The 26,811-nt window shown below is 40.1% G+C and overlaps 1 protein-coding gene across 6 annotated transcripts in view; it reads right to left on the bottom strand.

The window, feature by feature from the left end:
- The window catches only part of MAST4 (microtubule associated serine/threonine kinase family member 4), a 354,406-nt gene that overhangs the window by 152,269 nt on the left and 175,326 nt on the right, over positions 1-26,811 (bottom strand). For all 6 annotated transcript variants that reach the window (XM_064140713.1, XM_064140716.1, XM_064140714.1 and 3 more), the window contains one exon: positions 20,028-20,059. In XM_064140713.1, the coding sequence (XP_063996783.1) occupies positions 20,028-20,059 (32 nt within the window). The remainder of the gene's footprint in view (positions 1-20,027; positions 20,060-26,811) is intronic.

The following is a 26,811-nucleotide window of genomic DNA, read 5'->3' as shown; positions in this document are numbered from 1 at the left end:
TAAACATTTTAATTAAAAAACACTGATCCTAAAACATTGCAAACACATGAATCAACAATATACACCTGACAAAATCTCCCCAACTTCACTTGCTTCCAGTGAGTTTCAGCAGGCAGTTCTAGAATATTCCCTGCAGAGAGAATAGTCTCCTCATACACAGGAACAGATGACTGAAAATTAAAGTGGGACTGATGCTGTTTGGTCCTGCAACACTGACAGTGCAGAAAATAGATTAAAAATAGTTAAGGTATCTGTCCAAAAAATAAAAGAGAGAAACTTTCTATTCTCTTTTGGAGTTTTATTACAGATGACAGCAATACTGAAAACAAACACATAAAAATAAAAAACAACCAAACAAACATCAAGAGTTTCCATCTAACACAATACATTTATGTAGTTTTCCTGATATTCCCCCCATCTCTCATTTCTCTTTATTTGGCAACATGGTTTTTTCACTTGCCTGTGCAAGCTTAAAAATAGTACTCTGTATAAAAGAAGAGCTCAGCCAATACAATGGCACACCTTTTGTCAACTCTTTTTTTCCTTTTTGAAAAAATCCCAAGTAGCTACTTCAGATTTAGACAATCTCCTACCATATTCTGTATACTATAGGAATAAAAAAAAATCCCAATATGAAATTACAAAGCAATAAAAATAGCTCAACTAAGTCTCTTGTTAATAGACATCAAGATAGTATCAAAACTCTAAGAAGCTTGAGAAATCAAGCTTTAATACTAATTACGGTCTCAATCTGTAACTGTCCTGCAGTATAAAAGAAACATCATCAAAAGAATTAGTTGTACAAATACATCTACTTCTTCACTAGACTTCTAGTGAAGACTTCTACACTACATGGGTTTAAGCAATGGGATTTTTTGTTCGATTGGTCAGGGTTTTTTTTTAACTAAAGAGTCAGGTTATGCAGGGATAACCTAGACCCAGGTTCTTAATCAGCCCCTGATTTTTTGGCCTTTAAGCTGTATTTCAGTGGTAATTTACATCAGTTAACTTTACAGTATTTACTCTACTTTCAAAAGAAATTTATTGAGAACATGAAAAAACCTTCTGTTGAATATTTTTGAGAGGTTATGATGGTAACTGAGTACCTTCAAGAAGTTAAAGCACAAATTAAAAAAATAATTTCTTTAATCCAACTTGAAGCCCTTCTTCCAACACCTCTCTATTGACAACTAATATGTACCTAGAGTGTTTTTCAGCTCTGTTTTGGCTGATGATTGATAGATGAATGACCCTTTTTAAGACACCATCATGCACACAAATGCATATATGCCAGCAACATCTTTGTAAGATTACGACATGTATGTCTGAATTTTGTTTTCAAACACACCTCTTGGTTCTTTCTAGTCATCATACAAACAGGAGCAGGCAAGCTCTCTCAGAGGAGGTGAGCAGCAGAACTACAGCAGTTATTCTTTCAGTGAAAAAAAATTAGAACTTTGAAGATTGTTGGGTTTCTTTAATTTATGCTATGCTTACGTAAAGCCAAATACACATTTCCATGTGGAGTTCTGTCATTACAGAAAAGCACAAATGAATAATGTTGACTGTTAATGGGATAAGATTTTCTTCCATGAAAGCAGATACTCATGATATGTCATCACCTTTCAGCAGAAACTTTTGTCACTTAATCCCATTAAAGTAATGATATCTTTTAAAAAGAACTAGAAGGAAGTAAAAAAATAATTTTCTTCCCTAAGGGAAGTCCATCACACTTACATTACCCTATCACTCCAGTTCTTAAAAGCTGATAGTGATGCCACAACAATCCCAAGTACTCTTCTGCTTTGCTGTTCAGAGGCAGTAATTGTACCTATGGTGTCTAAAATTAATCCCTTTTGTTCAAATTTAAACATACTATGTCTTGTTTCACACCCCAATAACATAAAAAAACACTCTGACTTCGTACTGGCAACAAATGTTTCACACAGTTGAGGACTGTCACACTTCAGTTTTCCCTTCTCTAAAGAAAATAACCCCAGACAGGTAAATACTTATTCCATAGATCATGTCAAATTTGCAAATCGGCTGATTGTTCTCATTAGATCTTCAGCTGATCCATCTCACCAAGTAGTCAAACCTTAAATGTGGCACTACAGCAGAACCTCTAGAAGTTCTAGTAAGTTCAGGCTGGATGGGTAGACAGAGGCCACTGGGATGAGATTTAACAAAGCCAAGTGCAGGGTTCTATCGTTTCACCACAACAACCCCAAGCATTGCTACAGGCTGGGGACTGAGTGGCTGGAGAGCAGTCAGGAAGAAAGGGACCTGGGGGTATTGGTAGATGGTAGACTGAAGATGAGCCAGCAGTGAGCCCAGGTGGCCAAGAGAGCCAATGGCATCCTGGCCTGCATCAGGAACAGCATGGCCAGTAGGACAAGGGAGGTTATTCGTCCCCAGGTTGTTTCAGGCCTGACTCAACACTGGTCAGGCCACACGTTGAGTACTGTGTCCAGTTCTGGGCCCCTCAATTCAAGAGAGATGTTGAGATGCTGGAACATGTACAGAGAAGTGTTACGAAGCTGTTGAGAGGCCTGGAACACAAACCCTATGAGCTGGGGTTGTTTAGCCTGGAGAAGAGGAGGCCCAACAGTGACCTCATTGCTCTCTACAACTACCTGAAGGGAGGCTGTAGCCAGGTGGGGGTTGGTCTCTTCTGCCAGGCAACCAGCAATAGAACAAAGAGACACAGTCTCAAGTTGTACCGAGGGAGGTATAGGGTAGATGTTAGGAAGAAGTTCTTGCCAGAGAGAGTGATTTGCCATTGGAATGGGCTGCCCAGGGAGGTGGTGAAGCCATCATCCCTGGAGGTGTTCAAGAAAAGCCTGGATGAGGCACTTAGTGCCATGGTCTAGTTGATTGGACAGGGATGGGTGCTAGGTTAGACTGGATGATCTTGGAGGTCTCTTCCAACCTGGCTGATTCTATGATTCTGTGATTCTGTGAAGGGTAGAATAATGCTGCATGCCTTTGAAAACAAAAAATTATTAATGACAGTCATTCATGATTCTTATACTTGAAGCCCAGTGTTTCCTGTTACAGTTTCTACACTACATGCAATACAGCAAAAGGTTCTGAAAAGTGACAATGCAACACCCTACCTACTCTCCCATCCTACCATTCTTCACCACTACCACTGCCCTCTCCTACCTTCCCCAGAAAATATGTTGGCAAGGTTAATCGGTAAAACTTGCCTAAAAAAAATAAAACTGAAATCAGATTTATAAAACAGTAATTTAAAAGCTTCCTGAATTCATGTACGTACAGACACCTTTTTTGGCACATCAGACAGACTCGTTTAAACCATAACAATAGCTGTAATTTTTAATATAAATAAAAACATTTTAACTATCTCTCATCAGAATCCAGGAAAGAGGCACACACAGAGCATGCTCTTATACAATCTACAAAAACTCATCCTTAGAAGCATCTCAATGATACTAAGAAGAATCACAGTATCACAATATCACCAAGGTTGGAAGAGACCTCATAGATCATCAAGTCCAACCCTTTACCACAGAGATCAAGGCTAGACCATGGCACCAAGTGCCACGTCCAATCCTGCCTTGAACAGCTCCAGGGATGGTGACTCCACCACCTCCCCGGGCAGCCCATTCCAGTGTCCAATGACTCTCTCAGTGAAGAACTTTCTCCTCACTTCAAGCCTAAATTTTCCCTGGTGCAGCTTGAGACTGTGTCCTCTCGTTCTGGCGCTGGCCACCTGAGAGAAGAGAGCAACCTCCTCCTGGCTACAACCACCCCTCAGGTCATAACCAGTCCTGCAGATATCTTGACTAGCATTTTAGATGAACTCAGACAGACATCGGTGTTCTAGTTTGGGAAATTAATATCAGTATATTTGTCAGGGAGAAAGTTCAAAGAAGTGGTAGGAACTGCAGACAGGTTGACCTTACTAACTTTGACAGACCAATGCAGTCCAGGATGTATCAGAATTAATATATTTTCTCAATGGTATTACGTCTATAATTGATACAGTAATATTTAATATAGCACAGTCAATGCAAAATGAATGCAATATTTTAGGCTTATTCACATACTCTGAAGATATCATCATTTAGACTTAGATTAGACTAACACAGTGTTTTGAGGTACAACTATGTAGTCCAACAGCTAAAAAAATGGTTGAGAAATTGAGTTTTGCTCCAATGAAATGTCAAAATAAATTACTGGTTAAGTCTCAGATGTGTTCAGGAAAACATTCCCTACTTTTTGGTCTAAAGTCCATGAGAACAGTCTCACAATTTTTATTCGAATTTTAAAAAATGATAAAGCCAAACCTCAGCTAATGCTGTGGGAGTCAAAAAGTGAGTCAGCAAAATGTGATAAATTATGTATCTCTGGAGCACATCCCTGTGTACCCTTGATGCATGTCATGGAAGGTAATAGAGCACAGAATAGTCGAAGCCAGGCCTCAAAGCCATACTCACACATGGATGTAGAATGCCTAGTTTAATCCCATTTCCAGCACAGACTGTGTTGAAATGGGATGCGTGTCAGGGATCTGTGTTGAGACTTCTTTTTAACATCTTTATTGACAACCTCGATTCAGGTATAGAGAGTGCCATCAGTAAGTTTGCAGATGACACCAAGTTAGCTGGCAGGGTTGATTTAAATAAGGGCAGAGAGGCTCTTCAACGGGACTTGGATAGGCGAGATCAATGGATCAACATTAATGGGATGAGTTTCAACAAGGCCAAATGCCAAGTCCTGCACCTGGGTCACAACAACCCCAAGCAATGCTAACAGGCTTGGGGCAGTGTGGCTGGAGAGCTGCCTGGCAGAAAGGGATCTGGGGCAGCTGAATATGAGCCAGCAGTGTGCCCAGGTAGCCAAGAAAGCCAACAACATCCTGGCTTGTATTAAAAATGCTGTGGCCAGTAGGAGTAGGCAAGTGATTGTCCTCTTGTACTCGGCTTTGGTGACACTACACCTAAAGTACTGTGTTCAGTTTTGGGCACCGCAATATAAGAGAATAAATCTTACGAGGAGCAACTGAGGGAGCTGGGACCGTTTACTTTGAAAAAGAAGACACTCGTTGCTGTCTACAGCTATCTGAAGGGACATTATGGAGAGGCTGCTGCTGGTCTCTTGTCACAGGTAATTGGACACAGAACAAGGGGGAATGGCCTCAAGCTGAGACTGGGTAGGTTTAGATTGGACATTAGTAAACAGTTTTTCACAGAGAGAGTGGTCAGGCACTGAAATGAGCTGCCCAGGGAGGTAGTAGAGTCTCAAACCCTGGATGTGTTTAAGGGTTGTTTGGATGTGGTGTTTAATGACATGGTTTAAGGTGAATCTTGTAGAGTAGGGTTACAGGATGGACTTTGTGCTCCTGAGGGTCCTTTCAAACCTGGATGTTTCTCTGATTCTGTCTAGTTGCCTGACTGTAAAATAGTATCATGTAGTTAAAAAAAAAAAAAAGTTTGGAGGGAATAAAAAACATTCTCAATATCTACTCAGTATCTATGTTACCTGCACAACCTTTACAAGGCGCAGGAGAGCTCTTTGCAGGCTAGAACACCAAGAACTTGTTTGTTTCCAGCAGCATGCTCAGCCCAGTGTTAGGCACACTTAGGATAGCGCGTTTGTTTCAAATGTTATGCTTGCCTTCACTGCCTAGGGATATGACCATACTAAACAGTTATGAGTCACTGGGGTATGAGGAAATGTGATTATATGTAATTACACTGCCTTTTGCACTGTAGCAACCAACACACAATGAACATGAATTAAGAGACTCTGAAAACCTGTCTCAGCCTTTTAGACTGCAACTCACTTACCCTGTGTCGGTTATCTGCCATCATTTTCAGACAAACATGGCAATGTTATGAATTCCCCTACCTTCAGTACTCTTTCTAACCTTTTCACATGTCTGTGAGAGCTGTCACAATACAACTCAATAAACCTCGCAGGTCTCAGCTTGACTGGCTTTCTAGGAGAAAATGTGACAGAGAAGTGGAAACACTACAACATCTGGGAGAAAGGACAAGAGGACGGAGATGGCAAAGAGCATATGGATGGCAGGAAATTATGTTAATGCCAGGTTAGCTGCTGCCGTGACACAGGAATCAAAGACCTGTTAAAAACTGAAGAGGCAGAACAGCTGACAGACCCTTGCAGATCAGAAAGTGCTGTTCCAAAGCAGCACTTTCCCTCTCCATACTTAAAAGAGCTCTGTCTTGATGCTGTCCCGCCTTCTTCCTTCTCAGCCCACCGCAGAAGCCATCCAGCTTTCTTTCTGCCTTTGGCTGAAGCAACCTATTCAGTTTCTGCAATGTCAAGTCTCGCAGTGAGCCATCAAGCACCACTCACACTCTCTGCCCCTTAGTATAGTCCAAGCAGCCAAGAACCACCCTCTTCCACACAGAAAACACCTGGCAAAGAGATCCTTGGAATGCCTGTGCCATATAAAAATCACATTCACAGATTGAGTCCTGTAAGCCTGTATGTGGCTCAGAATCCCTGCCCTAGCGCTCTGATGCTCCACCTCAGAGAATACACCTGTGAGGAATGCACTCAACTTTAGGCACAGGCTGAAAATACAAATGGATGTAAAACCTCCAGCAAAGCTGTGGTAAAGAACTGCACTGAGTCAATGAAACTCTGCAAGAGCATAAACATGACCCATGTATTCCATGGGAAGGGGAAAGCAGATACTAGGATGATGAAAAGTCAAGAGAGACCAGAAGTTTTAGGCAGAAACAGAAGTGGCGATAGGAGAAAAACAGCCACAGACACAAACATGATGCAGCATGTTCACAAGGAACTAACGAACATGAAAAAGCCTATGTGACCTAACTGCAGAGCAGGCACTACTCATAGCCATGGAAAATAGAGGCCCTGACAGTCAGCACAGGGTGCCTTCTCCTGCCACACTGCACTCTGGATGTTTTAAAACTTAAAATTCTGTCTGTGGTCCATGGACACAAATTCTTCCCCATAATGAAACTCCACTCATACTCTTCCTGCAGCTGTCTCATCCACTGCTGCCCAGGACTATGGCACAAAGACTTTAGAGGAAGATTCATCAGGGTTAGTATTTTTCCAGTTTGTTCAGGATCACTGCCTACTTTGCTGCTTCTCCAAAATTCAGCTGTTGACCTTGATCGATCCTGCAGAAGGAAACATTCACCACCTAAGATTTTATCGGTTTGCCAGTCCTCCTCACAATCCAGCAGCAACCTCCTGATACTGACAGTGAAGCAGATTCCACTCTTCAGCACACAGGTTAATGAGAAGAATCCATTCTTCAGCACCCTAGGCTGGAATTTTTAGGAGAGCAAAAGTCTGTTGGAAGAATAGTTGTAAAAAGAAAAGAGGAAAGAAATGTAGACAATCAGTGAAGAGTCTAAAGATTCAGAAAGGAGTCCATCATGGGGAAACTGACACAGAAGGCACACTGGGTATAAAAGACCAGCAGATACAGAAGTTTAATGAAAGAGGGAGGGTGAGAACAAAGGACTGCTGGCAACGGTCAACAACCTATACAAAAGGCACATATGCCGTCCAGCTCTTAGCACAGCAGAGGACATACATAAGGACACTGTATAAACTCAGCAGTCCAAAAGCATTTTCCTAGTACATGTGTGCTCTGTACACACTCATTGTTTCATCCCTTACTTCCCTATTAGAAAAAGGAGTACCACAGATTAATGTTTGCAGAGGATCTTCCCATTTGGCTTCATCAAAAATGTAGTAGCGCACCACTAAAAACTAAGAGGCTAATATTGGAAAGTATCTGCACAGGTACTTTTTCAGGTAGTCCTTCATAATTTTTTACATGAAGCCATGAAGCACCTAGGATGAAGATCTTGACTTAAAGAGTTCTGAGGGAAGCCAGCACACAGTAGCAGGTTTCGTTTGCTCCTCGGTAGATACTGAAGCATGCTGCACAAGCTAGTTTACCAAATGCTTCATGCTAAGGCATATAACATTGTGTTTCCCCAGCTGAATGATAAATGAAAGTACAGGTAACAAAAACATGAATATTCTCTGTGATAAGCAATAGTATCCTTTTAAAATACCGAGAAGGAAAAAAAAAAAAGTTTAAATTTGCATTTCATAGGAAAAAGGGAAGAAGAAAAAATACTTCCCTTCTCTTAGACAAAACAGAACTGACTTATTAGAATTTCATGATCCTGACATCTCTAGAAAGTTGGCCTATACTTTACATAATGGAATGGCAATAATACTGCAAATCTCAAGAGGAAAATCTGTAATGCTGCAATTCCTGCCTGAAGACACAAGACAGGCAGATCACTGACATTCACTAAATGCCTCTTTTTACCTGAGAGAGATATTTAGAATCCAGGTGACATTATCGCTCCCAGAAGAACAAATATATTGTGCAGAAGCCCAAGTTCTTCTTTCCTTAAAATAAGCCCAAACATTTATTTGCAGGTTATATTCTGTCTTTAATCTCCACCAAAAAAAACAACCAAAAAACCAAACAACGGGGGGGGAGGGGGGGGAAGTCTCTTCCTGTAGATCAAGAGATCATTCAAATCTTTGTACCATCAGTGCCAAAAAAAACCCCAAAACTCAAAACAATCAATTCATCAATACATCACAGGACAGTCTACATCATGCAATTCATGAGGATATTACAATTACCTTGTGACAAATAATTATTTTTGACAAATTTTGTTTTTTCCTTACCTGAAGAAAGCCACACTTCCCCAAATTTAATGCCAAACAAGAAGCTGTTTCAGTAAGTCATGTTTTTGATGCTTACTACTTGAAATTCAAGCCACATGATGTTCTTCTGTTACTTTTCTTATTGGGCAAGTACTTTCTCAGGCAGCAGAATAAAAAAAAGTGGTTATAAGGTCAGTTTTTCCTTATTTTATGTATAACATACAATTTGGAATTTTTACTATATTAAACTATCAAAGAGAAAGAAATTTGCTCACAATGCAACTTCTGTTCACAGAACAAATAAGAAGGGACAGACAGAGCTAATTTTAAAACATTCAGAGCAAATATCTTCCTGAAGTATTTTTGTTATTCAGCATGCATCTATCACATTGGCCACTGAAAGTCAGAAAGTAATCATGTCATTATTGTGTTCAAAAACTAAGTTACCCATTGACTCTAATCAGCTTATCACTACTCCCTTGCCTCAGCAGCTCACATTCCCAACCATTAAATTTCCCTAGCACCTCTACTCTTGTTCTACGCATTCATAGAATCATAGAATCAACCAGGTTGGAAGAGACCTCCAAGATCATCCAGTCCAACCTAGCCCTATCCAGTCAACTAGACCATGGCACTAAGTTGCTGTTTCTATGCACACAGAAACACTGTGAACACCACAAACTACCAGTTCAACAGTTAATGCAGGATACAAAGGAGGAACTAACAGAAACAGAGCAGCTGAGTAAAGATGACTACAACCTGAAAAGGCTGCTCAGGGAAGCAGACTATCACATGTGAAAAGTAAGAATAGTAGGTTAGCTAATTTGCCAGGCTTCCATTCCATTAATCTTTTTTGTCCCATTTTGTTAGGTTCACTATACCAGTTTTAGTAGTGAACTGATGAGGTCTTTTCTACTGCCACTTCTTTGTAGAGACTCAATTATTTTCGCACCTCAGCACCTGTCTTCACACCAACAATCCATTAGCTGTGAGATTTCACCCTCAAACACAAAGGCTGAAACTCATGCACTATAGAAGAATTATTTGCTTATATACAAATATTGACAATATTACAAATATCATCTAAAATGTTCTGCTGCAACATTTTTTAAATTCAGGCAAAGCACAGAGGCAATCAGGTTTTCTTTGCTCCAAGAATCATGAGACCCTCCCATCCTGAAATCTGGCAACATTCCCACAGGATCATGATATGACCTTAGAGGCTGATTTCATTTTGCTTTTTCCCTGTTGCTTAATTTAATCGTAAGTTTGATAAAGAATCATTTATTTTTTCATGCTTGATCCCATCCCTTCCCTGCCTAAGTAGCTGAAACAAAATTCCAACAGAAATAGCGCACCCAGAGCACTGTGGGAAAGTATGGTACGTGTTAAGCATGAGTCCGTTGGTAACTTATGTTGCTCAGACACCACAGCACACAAAAAACAACAGTAGATAAATAACACATTACACAAGTTTTAAATCTTAAGCACCTCATTTCCCAGACATTGTGTTACTTCAATAAATTATGTGACATCCTGAGCCTTGTAATCATATCTATGTGATTAAAAAAAGATAATAGACAATGCTGTACAAACATGTCCCATTAACACAACCAAGAATAGTTTTAAAATATACAAAAATGTCACCACCACTTGACTTTTTTTTGCATGTATAAAGATTTTGTCCATGCATAGACACAAACAGATAAGCACGAATTTATCAGTTACAAGGTTTCGCAATGCTTTAAAACATCCTCAAGCAGAACATACATCTTTGCTGAAAAGGGACATGATGAATTACATTAAAACAGATATCTTCCTTCTCTAATATGTATGTGATAAATCACAAAGAAAGGATGTCACTGCGTAAAACCCACACAGATACTAGTAAAGCATGAGTCGAGACAATACGCAGAGGTATGCAATATTAACAATACTGGTACAAATGAAGCACTGATGCAAACATGCATGTGAAAGCACCAAAACAAACCACAGAATAAGGTTAAACTGAATGGCCTGAACTCATAGTCAAAGACACAACAGCAAAAATTATGAAGTGATGTATTTTTTTATATCAAGATCAGGCCTGTGCTCTCCACAGCATGAAGGACTCATATGCAGAAGACACTGCACTGACAATAGGAAGATAGCAACAGGGCTACACAGTATGTTACACATGCCAATACTCTTCCCCTTAGCTGAATACAACTGGAAAACAAGGAAACACAGACAATAGGCAGCAGACTTGCATAAAATGTATGTAGGCTAAAGTAAGCAAGATTGTAAAGGAAAAGGATCATGCTACAGTAACTGTTAATTCCTAAAGCATACAAAAACACACATTGAGAAATGAGTTTTAATTTGTCATTCACAAGGAAACCAAGAGACACAATAAGGATTCAACAGCTGGTAGTTCTTTTCCCCCATGTCATGCACAAATAACCTGCCCAGTCACACTTCCTTGCTCAGAATTTGCATAAAAATCTCAACATGAGAATAAATAAATTTAGAGACTGTTATCAGATGCAAAAAAAAATCATCAGTGAAGGAACCTCCTTTGTAATTTTTTTTTTTAAATTAATGAGTTACTAAAATTTTATCATCTGACTTGATGCTATTCAGCATTTTCTTCAGTGATTAGGAAATTAGATACAAAGACAGCACTGGGAGTCAAAGGTGAAATGCTGAAGAAATGATTAATATATTGAGACTGACAACACTGTCACATATTGAGTGATAAGGAACTCCTGGCATTCTTTGTTTAAAGGAACACAAACGCATCTTAGTGATAGTGCAATGTTAGGTATCTAGAAACTTATGAGTGTCTGCTGCACTCAAGAAGCCATCATTTAAAAGAATAATGTATAAGTACTTAGAAGACATTGTTCTCCCAACATGTTGCTCTGACAAAAGATGCCAACAGAAACAGTAACACGGAGTTATGAAATGGTGATAGTATTTTCATATCTACCCCCTGACATGAGCAAAACACAAAGAAACTTAGGCCTGTAGTGAAAAAAAAAATCCTCTCAATGACAAATATTAAAAAAACTCCAGAAGTTAAGGACTTGTACCTATTTAGTTCCTCAGATGGACAGAACTGTAGTTATTAAGAATCATACACTATACCATCTATAGCATGCTGCCACCAGGAAGAATACTAGCTAAATGAGCACACTGACATTTAGCACAGACATGCACACAGAAATGGTGCCTCTAGCACTTAACACTAAAGCTTACACATTAAAGAAGTTGTGCAAAATACTCATTTGAACACGACCCATCTATATTGTAATTCAGAGGCTCATTACTTGGCAGTAATTAATCTGCTCCACTTTCCACATTTAAGATAATCTCCCAAATAATTTTTCTTTTTGTGATTAATGCTTTGTTGTTTAGAACAAAGGAATAATGTCAGTATATTGGACACAATCATCTGAAAGTCCAGTACGGAAGTTTACCTTACTGTAAATTGAGATGAAGAAGATTAATTAATAAAATGAAAAGTCTTTTTTTTTTTGACATACAATTTAACAGTACTGTACTATCTGCAGATATCAAACAAGCTATTCTTGACTACTTGACAATAAAAAAGTTTTTCTTCTTTTCTTTTTGCTGCTATGCCTGAAAAAACCTAAGCACTGATGCAACTAACCCAACAGAAGTAAGTTACTATTTTTTAGATATAATTTAAGTCAACAAACTAAGTCAACTGCTCTGACAAGAGAGCAAAGAATAATGAAAACATCTGATGCAAATGTAATAGAAGTGTAACTTTATGAATAGGAAGATTTATAGGTAAGTGTAAGCTGTACCCACAGTACAGACTGAACCTTCCAAGCCAATAAAGTCTGGAGAGAAAAAAAACTCTTACCAACTTACTTGAAATTTGCTTAATTAAGCCCCTAAACAAGCAGTGGTTTTCACTACTGTTTCTCTTGAGTTCTTGGCTGGTCACACTCCTATGTTGCTGCTACCCAAGAACATCAGCTGCTTCACTGCAATGCATAAATGAATTTAATGAAAATTCTGTGACCACCTTTGACATTTCCACAGGTGCAAGTGGATCAGGTAATTGTTGCTACTGAACTACAGTTCATATTTTCTAATTACTGAAATTAATTTCAGAACTGTCAAGAGAAGGACAGATGCAGCAGAAATAAATACATAAAAATTATCTAGCTCTAAATTAAACTGAAATTGACAGATTAAATGGGCGGGAGGGAGGGGAGAAAGGAAAAAAATAGTCTGGAAAAAGAAGACATTTTACTTCTAGGGGAAGTGCTCTAAAGAAAGAAGAAACCTCTGTATACCCAGTTACTTCTTTTAAGTATTACTGTTTCTGAAGGCTGCCATCCACCTTACAGAATCCCAATGCTAATCATTCTCAAGAAGGGCATTTAAAACCAAATAGCACCTCCTTTAAGTTGAGGACTGTAATATCTGTGCCACAACCATTGAATTCATGTCCTGTCTTTCTGTAATTCTCATTTTACTGTACTAGTGGTACGAGAAGGTAACAAGCAAACAAAAAAGGATGAAGGACACTGATGCCTTCAAATCAGTAACAGAACTCAGTTGTTTAACACAAAACATACTCTGACATCTTCTCTGGCTACCTATTCCAGCTAGATAGATACACTCTGAAGGTGTAAAGGATAGGGATTTTTAGATGCAAACAGGCATGTTGTCTGGTTCATGCATCATACACAGACTTTAGCAACACTGAAACTCTGATGCAGCTCACAGAGTCATAGATTGCATCAGGTTGGAAGGGAGTCTGTTCCTGAATGTTTTCAGGGACAGGGACTCAACCACATCCCTGGGCAGCTTGTTTCAGTATTTTACCACTCTCATTGTAATGAACTTCCTCCTTATGTCTAACCTGAATCTGTTCTGCTCCAGATTAAAATTATTGCCCACCATTCTGTCCCTACAAGTCCTTCTATACAGTCCTTCCCCACCCTTCTTGTAGGTTCACTTAGAATCAGAGTCAGTCAGGGTTGGAAGGGACCACAAAGATCATCTAGTTCTAACTCCCCTGCCATGGGCAGGGACACCTCACACTGGATCAGGCTGTCTAGAGCCTCATCCAGCCTGCCCTTAAACACCTCCAGGGATGAGGCTTCCACCACCTTCCTGGGCAACCTCTTCCAGGCTCTCTCCACCCTCATGGTGAAGAACTTCTTCCTAATATCCAGTCTGAATCTACCAGTTTCTATCTTTGTTCCTTTCCCCCTAGTCTTATCACTACCTGACATCCTAAAAAGTCCCTCCCCAGCCTTCTTGTAGGCCACTTTAAGATACTGAATGGTCACAATAAAGTCACCTAAGAGCCTTCTCCTCTCCAGACTAAACAGCCCCAACTCCCTCAGCCTGTCCTCATAGGAGAGGTGCTGCAGCCCTCTGATCATCCTCATGGTCCTTCTCTGGACATGTTCCACCACATCCATATCCCTCTTGTAATAGGGGCTCCAGAACTGGATGCAGTTCTCCAGATGGGGTCTCACCAGTGCGGAGCAGAGGGAGAGGATCACTTCCCTTGACCTGCTGGCCACTTCAGACATTGAAATGTAGCTATAAGGTCCTCAGCCCACCTCTCAATCCTCCATCCTGCTTGGATCTGTCTGGATGGTACCCTGTCTCTTAGCCTCAGCAACTACACCACTCATCTTAGTATCATCTCTGAATTTGCTGAGGGTACACTGAGTCTTGCTGTCTGTATCACTGATGAAGATATCAAACAGCACTGGTCCCAGTACAGATCTCTGAGGGGCACCACTTGTAACCTGTCACTGTGCGGACATTGAGCCATTGACCAACCTATGAGGAGAGGCTGAGGAAGCTGGGGTTGTTTAGCCTGGAGAAGAGGAGGCTCAGGGGTGACCTCATTGCTGTCTGCAACTACCTGAAGGGACATTGTAGCCAGGTGGGGTGTGGCCTCTTCTCCAAGGAAACCAGCAATAAAACAAGGGGACACAGTCTCAAGTTGTGCGGGGGAAGTATAGGCTGGATGTCAGGAGGAAGTTCTTCACAGAGAGAGTGATTGGCATTGGAATGGGCTGCCCAGGGAAGTGGTGGAGGCACCATCCCTGGAGGTGTTCAAGAAAAGCCTGGATGAGGCACTTAGTGCCATGGTCTAGTTGACTGGCTAGGGCTGGGGGGTAGGTTGGACTGGATGATCTTGGAGGTCTCTTCCAACTTGGTTGATTCTATGATTCTATGTGTCATCATCCAACCCCTTATTTATCCACTGAACAATCCACCCACTGAATCCATACCTCTCCATCTTACAGAGGAGGGTGCTGTGAAGGACTCTGTCAAAGCCTTTACAAAAGTCCAGACAGATGACATTGATTAAACCTGATATTAAATTAAACCTTATTTCTGAGTCTAAGCTTAATACTACTTACAACTTCTCCCTTGATATCTGGAGGTGTTTGGTGAAAATAAGCAAATCTATAAAAATATCATTACAACATATAAATAATCTATCTTGGTAGTCATAGTGTGCAGAAGCACAACTGGATGTAGTAACACCCATGCAAGTTTACGATCATGTTGAGCTTCTAAAAAGTCAGTTTTCATAATGAGTAAGCCCCAGAGAAAGCTCCTAGCTATCCATTCTGCTTCTATGCCACCACATCCTTCTGTCAAGCAAGACAATTATCCAGCCAGCCAGTCAAACACACTGAAGAATCTTCAAGAAACAAGTTGTAACCTGGATCAGTTCTGCCTGTGTCTACCCAAGTACTTGTGCCAGTGTAGCCAGAGTGTGTCCTTACGATGGAAAACACTATTTCTTTCTCAACCAGCAATGCTTAATTTTAGCACAGTTAGGATAAACTGAAATTTAACCTTTAACTTTGTTGAAGGCCCTTAAACCAGCTGCATCTTGTTTAACAAAAAGAAGGGCATCAGTTGACTTCCAGAGAATCACAGAATCACTAAGGCTGGAAAAGGCCTTTAAGATCAAGTCCAACCATAACCCAACACCTCCAGGAATGGCAAATCCACCGCCTCCCTGAGCAGCTCATTCTGTCATCTCACCGCTCTCTCAGTACAGAAGTTTTTCCTAATGTCCAATCTAAACTTTCCCTCGCACAACTTAAATACATTTCCTCTTGTCCTACTGTTGGTCTTGGAAGAGACAAACAATGTTAATATAAACAGGTCAGTGAAAACAGAGGCATGATTTTTACCTAAAGCCAGATAGGTTTGTAAGTTGACAGCCACAAAGCTAGATCAAAAGATAAGCTACCAGGTAGAATAACTCCATGTCAATAACAAACATGCCCAAAGGCACAATAAGGGCCCTGGCAGATGTGGTTCAATAAATAAAGAAGGACTGCTGACTTGCAACACAGAACAGAACGTGTTGGAATAGATGCCACAGCTACTGAACTCAGAGTAACACTTACTGCACAGGTAGACTTCTCTGCTTGTGGCTTTGATAGCAATATGCCCACATTGCCCTCCTTCACTGTACATCTCTGATCAACTTAACAAAAGAAACCCAAGCACTACTCCTGGCATCAAGTTGACCACATAGCTGCAACAGTGCAGGTTGCAGAGGAAGCTAGGAATCAGTGCCAGCCTTCATCAATCAAAAATTTGCTTTCCAAGCTTCTCTACTTGGAAACAGACATGAGGGTACTGGTAGATAGTAGACTGAAGATGAGCCAGCAGTGTGCCCAGGTGGCCAAGAGAGCCAATGGCATCCTGGTCTGTATCAGGAAGTGTGGCCAGCAGGACAAGGGAGGTTATTCTCCCCCTGTACTCAGCACTGGTCAGGCCACACCTTGAGTCCTGTGTCCAGTTCTGGGCTCCTCAATTAAAGAGAGGTGTTGAGATACTGGAATGTGTCCAGAGAAGGACAACAAAGCTGGTGAGAGGCCTGGAATACAAACCCTATGAGGAGAGGCTGAGGGAGCTGGGGGTGTTTAGCCTGGAGAAGAGGAGGCCCAAGAGTGACCTCATTGCTGTCTACAACTACCTGAAGGGAGGTTGTAGCATAGGCTGGATGTTACAAGGAAGTTCCTGACAGAGAGAGTGATTTGCCATTGAAATGGGCTGCCCAGGGAGGTGGTGGAGAAAAGACTGGATGAGGCACTTAGTGCCATGGTCTAGTTGATTGGACAGGGCTGGGTGATAGGTTGGACTGGATGATGTGTGATACTGTGATCTTGGGAGGTCTCTTCCAACCTGGCTAATTCTATGCGTCTCTGGCATGCTGTTGGCTCTGAAATTCCAGAAGTGATGTGCCCACCTGGAAACATTTCAGACCTCAACATGTGTATGGCAATAAAAACATAAAATGTCTCACTTTGTGATTCTATGAAATCCAGTCTTCATGTCAGCATGCATATAAACATGAAACAAAGCAGACAACATAGCCCACACGCAACATTACAATGCTACAGCCCTTGCTTACTCAGTACCATAAGCCATGTGAATTAAGTATTAAAGATATTTTGAAGTACCCTCTGCAGAATTCTAAGCATTTTAATAACTAGATATAATTATGCTGACGAGGGGCTACTCCTCTACTATATTAAAGTCTCAGCAACATTACAGAACATGCACTTACATTTCAACCATCAGCTATAAAAATACGCATATGAATGCATACTCCTTAGCAGTCATTCAAACCTGGAGAAAAATATCTAATAAAACACAAAGTCAAACATCACAGCAAGAGCTAGCAAGGTCACATTTATGCATAAAAAATAAAAAGTCTCAAGGGTCACCTTTGGCTCTGTCTGAAGTCGACAAGAGTTTAGACATTAACACAATCAGGCTTTTAGTCCATACAACGGTTTCAGGTTAATATAAAACCCCAAGGACAATAAAAGAAGGCACCAAAAATTATTTCTCTTGACTGTTATTGTCACTGCTACGATCAAATACTTGATGTGGAATCAAGTTTTATGTTTTCTTGACTTGTCTTAAACAATGAGTTTCCTTACTACTGCATATAAGACTTGTCACATGTCAGATGACTTTTCACAAGTCAGCAGATGCCCTGCAACATAAAGACTTCCGACATGCCCATCTAGTGATGAAACAACAGAGAACTTAATCACATTTTCCCAGCAATTCAGTTATTTGCTTAAGTAACCAACTTGCATAACCTCATCAGGCTGAAAACAATTTTATTAAAATAAAACAAAACAAAAAAAGGCATTTTCTACAAGGATTTAGGTTTTTATATGTAATATGTTCTCACATTAGCAAGAGCTTGTTCAAGTACAGTGACAGTTTTATGTAATTAAGGTATTTTTTGAAAGTTGTCAATGAATAGTCTGCTTCTTAAGACATTTTGCTATGTCATTATTTCAATAAATTATTAATAAAGAAAATAAATAAAACAGATACAAATAAAAATAGCACAATCACAGAATACGGCTGGTTGGAAGAGTCCAACCCTTGACCCAGCACTGAAGGGTCAACACCAAACCATATCCCTAAGAACCAGGTTCATACATCACATAGAATCATAGACTCAACCAGGTTGGAAGAGACCTCCAAGATCATCCAGTCCAACCTATCACCCAGCCCTATCCAACACCCCCAGGGATGTTGACTCCACCACTGCCCTGCACAGACCATTCTGATGTATGGGAACCCTTTCCATGAAGAATTATTTCCTAATATCCAGCATAAACCTCCCTGGCACAGCTTGAAAGCACTTCTAGCCCTGTCAATTGATGACAATCAAGGAGAAGAGGCTGGCGCTGTCCTTGCTCCAGTCTCCCCTCAGATAGTTGTAAAGACTGATAAGACTTCCTCTCAGACTCTTCTTCTCCAGACTGAATAACCTCAGCTCCCTCAAGTGCTCCTCACAGGACATGCGCTCCAGGCCCTTCACAAGCCTGGTTGCCCTTTTCTGGATATGCTCCAGCACTTCAGTAGCTATCCTATAATGAGTGGCCCAGAACTGAATAGGATACTAAGGTGTGACCTCACCAATTCTGAATACAGAGGAATGATCACCTCCCTGTTCCTGCTTGCCACAGTGCTTCCAATACAAGCTAGGATGCCACTGGCTTTCTTTGGCCACCTGAGCACACTGCTGACCCCAAGTTCCTCTCCAAGTTGCAGCTTTCCAACCACACATTCTGGAGTCTGTAGCTCACCTTGGACTTTTTTTGACCCAAGTATAGGCCTAACCTGTCAGGATCACACCATAAAGCTTCTCTAGCCTCTGTCAGATCAACTCAGCCACCCAGCTCGGTGTCATCTGCAAATTTTCTGAGTTTGGTCTCAATTATCTCATCCAGATCATTAATAGAGATATTAAAGAGGACAGGCACTAGTACTGAATGCTGAGGGATACCACTAGTGAATGGGTGCCAGACAGGTTTAACTACATTCACCACCACTCTTTGGGCCTAGGCATGCAGCCAGTTTTTCCTCCATTGCAGAGTGCACTTAGCCAAATCTTGGGCCATGACTTTCTGAAGGAGAATGCTATGGGAGACAGTGTCAAAGGCTTTACTAAAGCCCAGGCAGACAATATTCATGGATGTTCCCTCATTCCCCAGGTCATGTTATTGTAGAAGGAGATCAGATTAGTCAGACAGGACCTGTCCTTTATAAATCCATGCTGACCGGGCCTGATCTTGTAGGACTGGGCTGTCTGGTAAGTGCCATGTGATGGCACTCAAGATGACCTGCTCCATAACCTTTCCTGACACAGAGGTCACACTGACAGGCCTGTAGCTCCCCAGATCATCCTTCTGGCCCTTCTTGTAGATGAGCATCACATTTGCTAACTGAGACCTCCTTTTAAAACCAAACAGCTCAAAATCACAAAAAATGCAGAAATTTGAGCAAAGCACAACTAAACCACAATATCTGAGTTCACATTAATCTGACACAGTAACAATTTAAACAAGAGTCTTCCACCAATCAAAAGAGCAGCTTAACAACATTTAGTAGAACCTCTGTGTTCTTTGTTCCTACCTCTTCAGACACAAGTCTGACCACAGAATTCTGTATTACTTGTGTGTCAACTTGCTTTTATATTATTCACAAAGAAACCAAATTTCTTCCTTGATTCTTACAAGAAAAATGTTCAATACAAGAGAAAACCTTCAACATAAAAATTTTTAATCTCTTTGGAAATTTCTCATAATGACTCCTCTAGAAGAGGGGGATGGGCATTAAAAAAGGTCACTGCACCAAGTCATATGTTTTTACTTACAATGTTAATTTCTTTGTATGTATTTTAAGACAAATAATTTCCACATCTAACTTTAACTGTTTCGAAAGATTAATCTATTAAAAAAAATGTCAAAACTACATAACATATCACAAACACAATAAAAAAGACTTCATATACTTACAGACTTCCTCTTCTTGGAAGGCTAAAATCTTTCTGCAACAAAAAAAAATGAACACTGTATTAGGAATAAGACATTTTACTTGGAGATGGCCTTTTTAGAGAATCATTCCATCCCATCACTAGCAGAAAGAAGTGGTGTATTTGGACCACAATAGAAGATAATACAGATTTTTCTGAGCATCACCATCAAGCTTTCCATTCTGTGTTCTTTAATCTGAAATAGATGAAGTATGTAACAGGTTGGTCTATTATAGATCATTACAGAACACTGTAACAAATTATGAAGTACTAACATAACAACAGAATCATTGCTGTAGTACAAGCATCTCTACATCTTTTGTTGAGAACAGTTAAACTACTATTTATGAGACTGACGAGAGTCTGCTAGCCTGATAGAAGCTGCAGACAGATTTTACTGGCATTTTAGTGTAGAAGGAAGTCACAAGATCCATTGATTTTTGCTTTTCAGAAGTATGGAAAACACATATATGCCCACATATATATCATCTTCCATTGTATAAACCACAGAATAGCTGAGGCTAGAAGCAACCTCTGGAGAACCTCTGGTCCAACCTGCTCAAAGTATAGCCAATCACAGCAGGCTATCTCAGAACACATCTAGTAGGATTTTGAACATCTGCATAGATGGAGATCACAAAATCTCTCCAGGCCATCTTTTTCAGTGTTGAACTACCTTCACTTTTTTCCTTTTATCACATGAACTTCCTATTCTGAATGAAACACTAGTTAAGTCTTCTTTGCAAACACATCCAGCAGAGTACTGTCTGCTTTTAAACAAAGGGACAATTTTTCTGACCTACAAAGCACAGATAAGTTGAATAAGATCACAAGAGACAAGTCCTCATATAAAAATTACTTAAACTATGTCAACAGATGCATTCAATGACTCAATTGCATTATTTTATGTTTCAATAACATCATGAAGGGCTGTTTTGAAGTATGCGAGAGTTTCCACTCTGTAAGTTATCCAAGGGAACGGTTTACTTTTTAAAGCAAAAATAAATATGCACACATATATGTTTATGTGTGCACACATTTATTTCACACAGCACAAATAAAGTTACTGGTATTGACCAGAAAATGCATATGAAAGTACAATTGAATGGATAAAAATAGTTCAGACAGGCAGTGTAGAAAAAGCCATAAGGGAATGAATAATTACGTATTCTTTAAAGACTTTTAAATGGTGTGCAGTAAATAAAGCCCAGGCTGCTAACTGAATGATAAGGATTAAAATATCAAGTCGCTGCTCAATTCCTGAGCACCGCCCATCCTGTTCACTGAATGAGGCAGGAAAAAATAGTGTGAAACAATGTAATTAGAGATCATAACACAGAGGCATAGGAGAGCAGAATTAGGGGCCTTGGTAACAAATTCTGGCACTTCCTAGGAAGTTCCAGCAACTGTTCAGAATCTGCAATTTAAAACAACATCTTTTCACATAACATGTGCTTACATACAAAAGAACAGTTACACCTGCATACAATATTGCATTATTGAGCTGAGTAATTCCCCTAATTTTAAAATGTTACATTCATCATGAACAAAACGTAACTGCAATTCAGAACCCACGTACTTCCCTTTGAGTGTTTTTTTTTCCCCTTTAATATTTACAATGCCATTGTGTTCTATTTCTAATGAAGAACTCTGCTTGCAATTCTAAGCACTGTCATACTGTAATAAACAATTCATGTCGAAAAACTGCCAAACTGTATGAGCAAGAATCATACTTGGGTTTATATCACACTTCAAGAGAGTTGCAACATGTGTTTTGAATTTGTTGCTTAGGATCCTGGTCTTCTTTTTCTTTTACTTATTTATTTTTCTTAATCAGAGCGTTTTGGTTATAGTCAGTCATTTTAACAGCACAGTAAATAGCGGACACTGCCATAACAGTTACATAAATCTCTCAGCCCATTCCAATGCATGCCATCCCAAAGCACTGCTTTTGACTACAAGAATAAGAGATAATTCACTGTAGCAACGTGCTGCTAAAGTTACTAAGAGCTGCCAAGATCTCCCATATAAAGTTAAAAGAAAAAAATAAACAAAATTCAAACAGGAATATTTACTAAATATAAATAAAATATAAATATAAATATATATATATAAATAAATATAAATATAAATATAAATAAAGTATCTGTAAAGCTGAATTACAAAACAGTATGCAACAGAAACAAACAAAACAAGAACTTAAATAGTCTTTCTGGACAATATCTGTATCCTCATTTTTCCTACATTATCATGAGATCGATGTTGAAATTCAAGGTCACTTCTCTCGTGCTTCTGCAGCCTGAGTGTATCCAAGACAAGAAAAAACAAAAACAAATCAAAAACATAGAAAAAATAAGTGCCAGTTTACTGTCTCAGGTCAAGTTGAATTTGTACAGCTCCTACATACCTTTATACTGTTATTTAGGACTTATGTGCCCAAAGACTTCCACACAAGGTAAAGAAATTTTCACATTATCAGCTATGTCACTACAGACTTTCTTACTCCAGATAATGCTCACCAACATTATGCTAGCTTTGTGATAGTGTAGCAGAGCTCCACAGTTGGGTCTACACAAAGTAGGTAGGAAAAGTGTAAATATGCTCCACATGGAACTAGCCTAAAGCTTAGATTAATCATTTATACACTAGAGGTATAAAATTAGCCATACCATTCAAAAGTTAAAGACATAATTTTCACTCTATTTCTCACAGAGTTTTCCCCACATCACTTAAAACAGAGAAGCACTCAACGATACCATACAAAAATTCATTTCCTTCAGGCTTGTAATGTTCTACCTGACATCTCAGTTACAGTGCACATTACCTGTACTGACTTCACTGTTTTCTGGCATTATGTTGTTTGCTTGCTGAAAGCCTCAAAACAACTCAAAAACACTCCAAAGATTGCCTGTCCTAGCTTCATTGCACAGCATCCAACACATAAGAACTGCTCAAAGTGAAACTTTAGTGGTGTCAAGGCCTTCCAATCAAGTACTCAGGCAGGTAAGCCTCTGGAGTATTAAAAAGACAAAATAATTTAAAACAAAACAAAACAAAAAAAACACCAACAAACCAAAAAGAAAACCCAAACCCCAAAAACCAACACACCTTCACTACTACTGTATGGCTCCGAGGCACCAGCTCTACCTCAGAGCACTATACTATGCTCTCTCACCCTTGCCTCACATGGAATACTTCTCTGACCAATTCGAGCTGGGTTTAGGGCTGTTTTATTCCACTGCAGTAACACAAAGCAGACATCACAGATCATGGACACTTGCCCTTAAGCCCTCTGTATCACAAAAACAGCAGTCTGAAAACACAGAACCTTGCCAGAGGTTTAAGGTACCTGTGCAATCTGTGCCAAAATAGCTGTGATGTTGCATTAAGACCTATCTCGTTATGTGTACTGGATTTAAGTTAACATTAATCCATTTGAACCCCGTATTCTGTGCATTTTGCTATCAATGACACAGTTTTACAAGCATAGTTTTTTTTATTATTTCAGTAATGACATTTCTTCCCCTGGTCCTACATCTGTACAGTCAGTACAGACCAGTTCTGTCAATGCACTAGCATACAGATAACTATCCTTATAAAAAAGCCCTGCAATGACAGAATAAAGCATACTGAACTTTACTCTGGGTCAAAGTCTTTACCTCACTAACTGGAACATGGTTTCTGTATCAGAACTGTATTAAAAGGTTTGAATTACAGAGGTGACTTTGTCATGGAGGGCCTGTAGGCCCGAAAATAGGCTTGTTTATGCCTTGCCCTGCCTGGACGTGTGTTTCTGCCCAAACGAGAGGTAAACACCTAACGAGCACAAAGGGGCACAGCAGACCTGGTGCCATGAAGTCTGGCACTCAGGACCCCTGGTTGTATAAGGTGGTTGTAAACATGTTGAGTAAGCCCCCACACGCCCAGCTCGTGCCTGCCTAGTGCAAGGCCCATGTGGTCACCATATTTGGAGAATGCAGGCCTGTGGCATTTGCCTATTATGGTAAGGTTTGGCTGACTGCCAACCTGATTGGTCATTCGAGTGACCAAGGGGCCATTAAGGTACACAGGTAAGCAACGTGCTCAGACTCTCCCGATTGCTCCAACTTCCCACATTGCTTGCCTGCCTGTGTACTCACTAGCAGAGCTCACTTACGCCTGCCTATATATGTATGTGGAGCCCATAGTCTCCCAGCCAGCTCTGCACATTTGCATGCCACTGTGGTGAGTTATCAGGACCAGATCCTGTATTGCCTGCCTTTACCTATGGAGCGCAGACTCCCCAGCAGCCATGCACACCCTGCATGCCTGCTGCCCTGTCATTGCCTGGTAAGCGCCATTGCCGCTGAGTTACCAGGAAGCAGACTCTGAATTGTCTGCATGCAATTGGTCTATGTAGCCAGCATTACATTGTGCTGAGACAGCACGACATCCTGACTCTGCACCTGAGATCCTGCCTGCCAACAATCCTTGGACAGAGCATCCATGAGAAGCCAGGAGATCAAGGCAGAGATTGCATCCTTCGCCTGGAGAACAAGGTTAGAGACAGTCATTTCCCCACAAGCTGGGAAGATTCTCCTGAAGCCGTGAGGATTCCAGCCTCAAAGTCCACAGGCAAAGACTCCCCTGAAGTTTGGATGCTAGTAATAGGCTGTGACATTGCCCCAGAGGGTGATTATTGATTAATAAGAGTTGTAAGCAAATGCTTTAATGCCTCTGTAGTATCTGTTGCCTCTGTCATAGAGCAGAAGGAGCTTGCAGCCCACTCTGCTGGGCAAATAGTATATAGACTCCAAGCAACATTAAGCTGCAGTGAAAACTCTCTCTGTTTATAGTTTGAACTGTTTGCTAGTTATTAATAAGATACTGTAGATATAAATCCTAGAATGTTTTCATGACCATGTAGAATCCTTTTAATATTAAAATACAGTGTTTGGGGGTGGCAAGAGTTCAGAATATTGAGTTTAATAAATATATATTTTTATAGAATATTATCTCGCACCAATTAATTTCTCCCCTCCACCACAATGGGCATAGGCAGCAGAATCCCCCTCCGCCACAGTCTTAGCAAACATTAACTTCATCTTATTTCTTGTAAATATCTAAAATACCTTGTTTCTTCCCCTACACAGGAAGAAGACAAAACAACACTAACTTATTGCTTGTAACTGGGTTCAATTTAAAAGAATCAATAAATAGCTCAAACAACAGTAAACTGCTAAAGACGTAGATAATATTGTCAACACAGGTTCATTTTACAAACACAGTAAATTCGCTTCAACTCCCAACAACAACTGCAAAATTCAAATAGTCAAAAAATCTTACATCTCAGTTTTCTCGTTGTCCACGAAGTAGTGTGGGGGGAAAAAAGTTATGTTTCCAACACAGACTTCAGTAATGCATTCTGCCACCACGGGAGGTGCTAAGTGCCCTAAGATTAGTAGGAAGGGGTTTATTTACACTGTTGCTCTACACCTCTCTCATAGGCTGCAAGTATCTGAGGACTTTCTAGTAACCTGTGTTAGATCTTAATTATAACAAGAATAGATTAACATTGTAAACATAAAACCATATTCCTAACAGTAGGGGGGAGAAATCAGCAATAGAAAACAGTTAACTTTCTTATGAAAATCATTGACAGCAAGGCTTACTGCTTTCAGAGATTAATTTGAAGGATTTTGTTCTTGAGCTATTACTGACTTTCACTGAAGAAAACTTGGGGAATGACAGGAACAAAGGAAAAAAATAGGGCTAGTAAAAGTACAGGATTGTTTTGATAGATCAGGGAAAGTGGTTGCACTGTTCAAGAGCTGTTTATAAACTAATCTCAATCTCTTAAATCAAACCAGTGTATTAATCCATTCTAAATACTTCCTAAGCAAGGTAATAGCAGGTTATGCTTTTTATTTGATTGCTTCTGACCTTGCCAACATTCAGTTGTTCAGATTCACTGAGTATGTTGCCAAGAGGCTTAGTGCAGACACAGATCAACAACTACAAATGCCAAGTTGTTATTGTCTCGCACCAAATGTATACCATCCCCTACCGCTGCAATGCTGTTTCCCTGTCAAAGCCTCCCTTTCTTCTTATGACAACTCGCAAAGTTACCTGGTCCCAGGAATAGTTGTCTGTATCTCAGAAATGGTTTTCTATTAAGACTGGGGTTGAAATTTATGAGCAGCTATTGACTTTAAAATGTCCATCTAAGAAAAGGATTAACTAATTATCAAAAAGGTGCAGGTGTTCAGCTTTGTCAAGTTGTTCTCAGAAGTATAACTATAAAATAGTTCTCACATCCACACGGCCCACCTGAGTTCGTGTTTGAATCACTACTTTTTCAGCAATCCTAGTCTGAAGTGGCTTGTCCAAGATGCAATTCTATTCTTACTTTTCTCAGGAATATTGTACTGATACTTTCTTAAGATACTGGTGACTTAATTCCCACTATAAATCACTATCTTTCCACACTAGCTGACAAGGAACTAAGCATTAGTAATACCTTTTGGTAAAACTCCATCTTAGGCCTTTGAGCTGAAGGCTTTCATAATCTTTCTAGTCATCCAGATGCAGCCTCCAGTTTAGAATCACTCTCTTAGAATCATAGAATCAACCAGGTTGGAAGAGACCTCCAAGATCATCCAGTCCAACCTATCATCCAGCCCTATCCAATCAACTAGACCATGGCACTAAGTGCCTCATCCAGGCTTTTCTTGAAGACCCCCAGGGATGGTGCCTCCACCACCTCCCTGGGCAGCCCATTCCAATGG

This window comes from Pogoniulus pusillus, chromosome Z, assembly GCF_015220805.1.
Source record: "Pogoniulus pusillus isolate bPogPus1 chromosome Z, bPogPus1.pri, whole genome shotgun sequence".
Taxonomy (NCBI): Eukaryota; Metazoa; Chordata; class Aves; order Piciformes; family Lybiidae; genus Pogoniulus; species Pogoniulus pusillus.
Note: the sequence above shows the minus strand (reverse complement) of the source record. Positions and strands in the feature narration are given on the sequence as shown.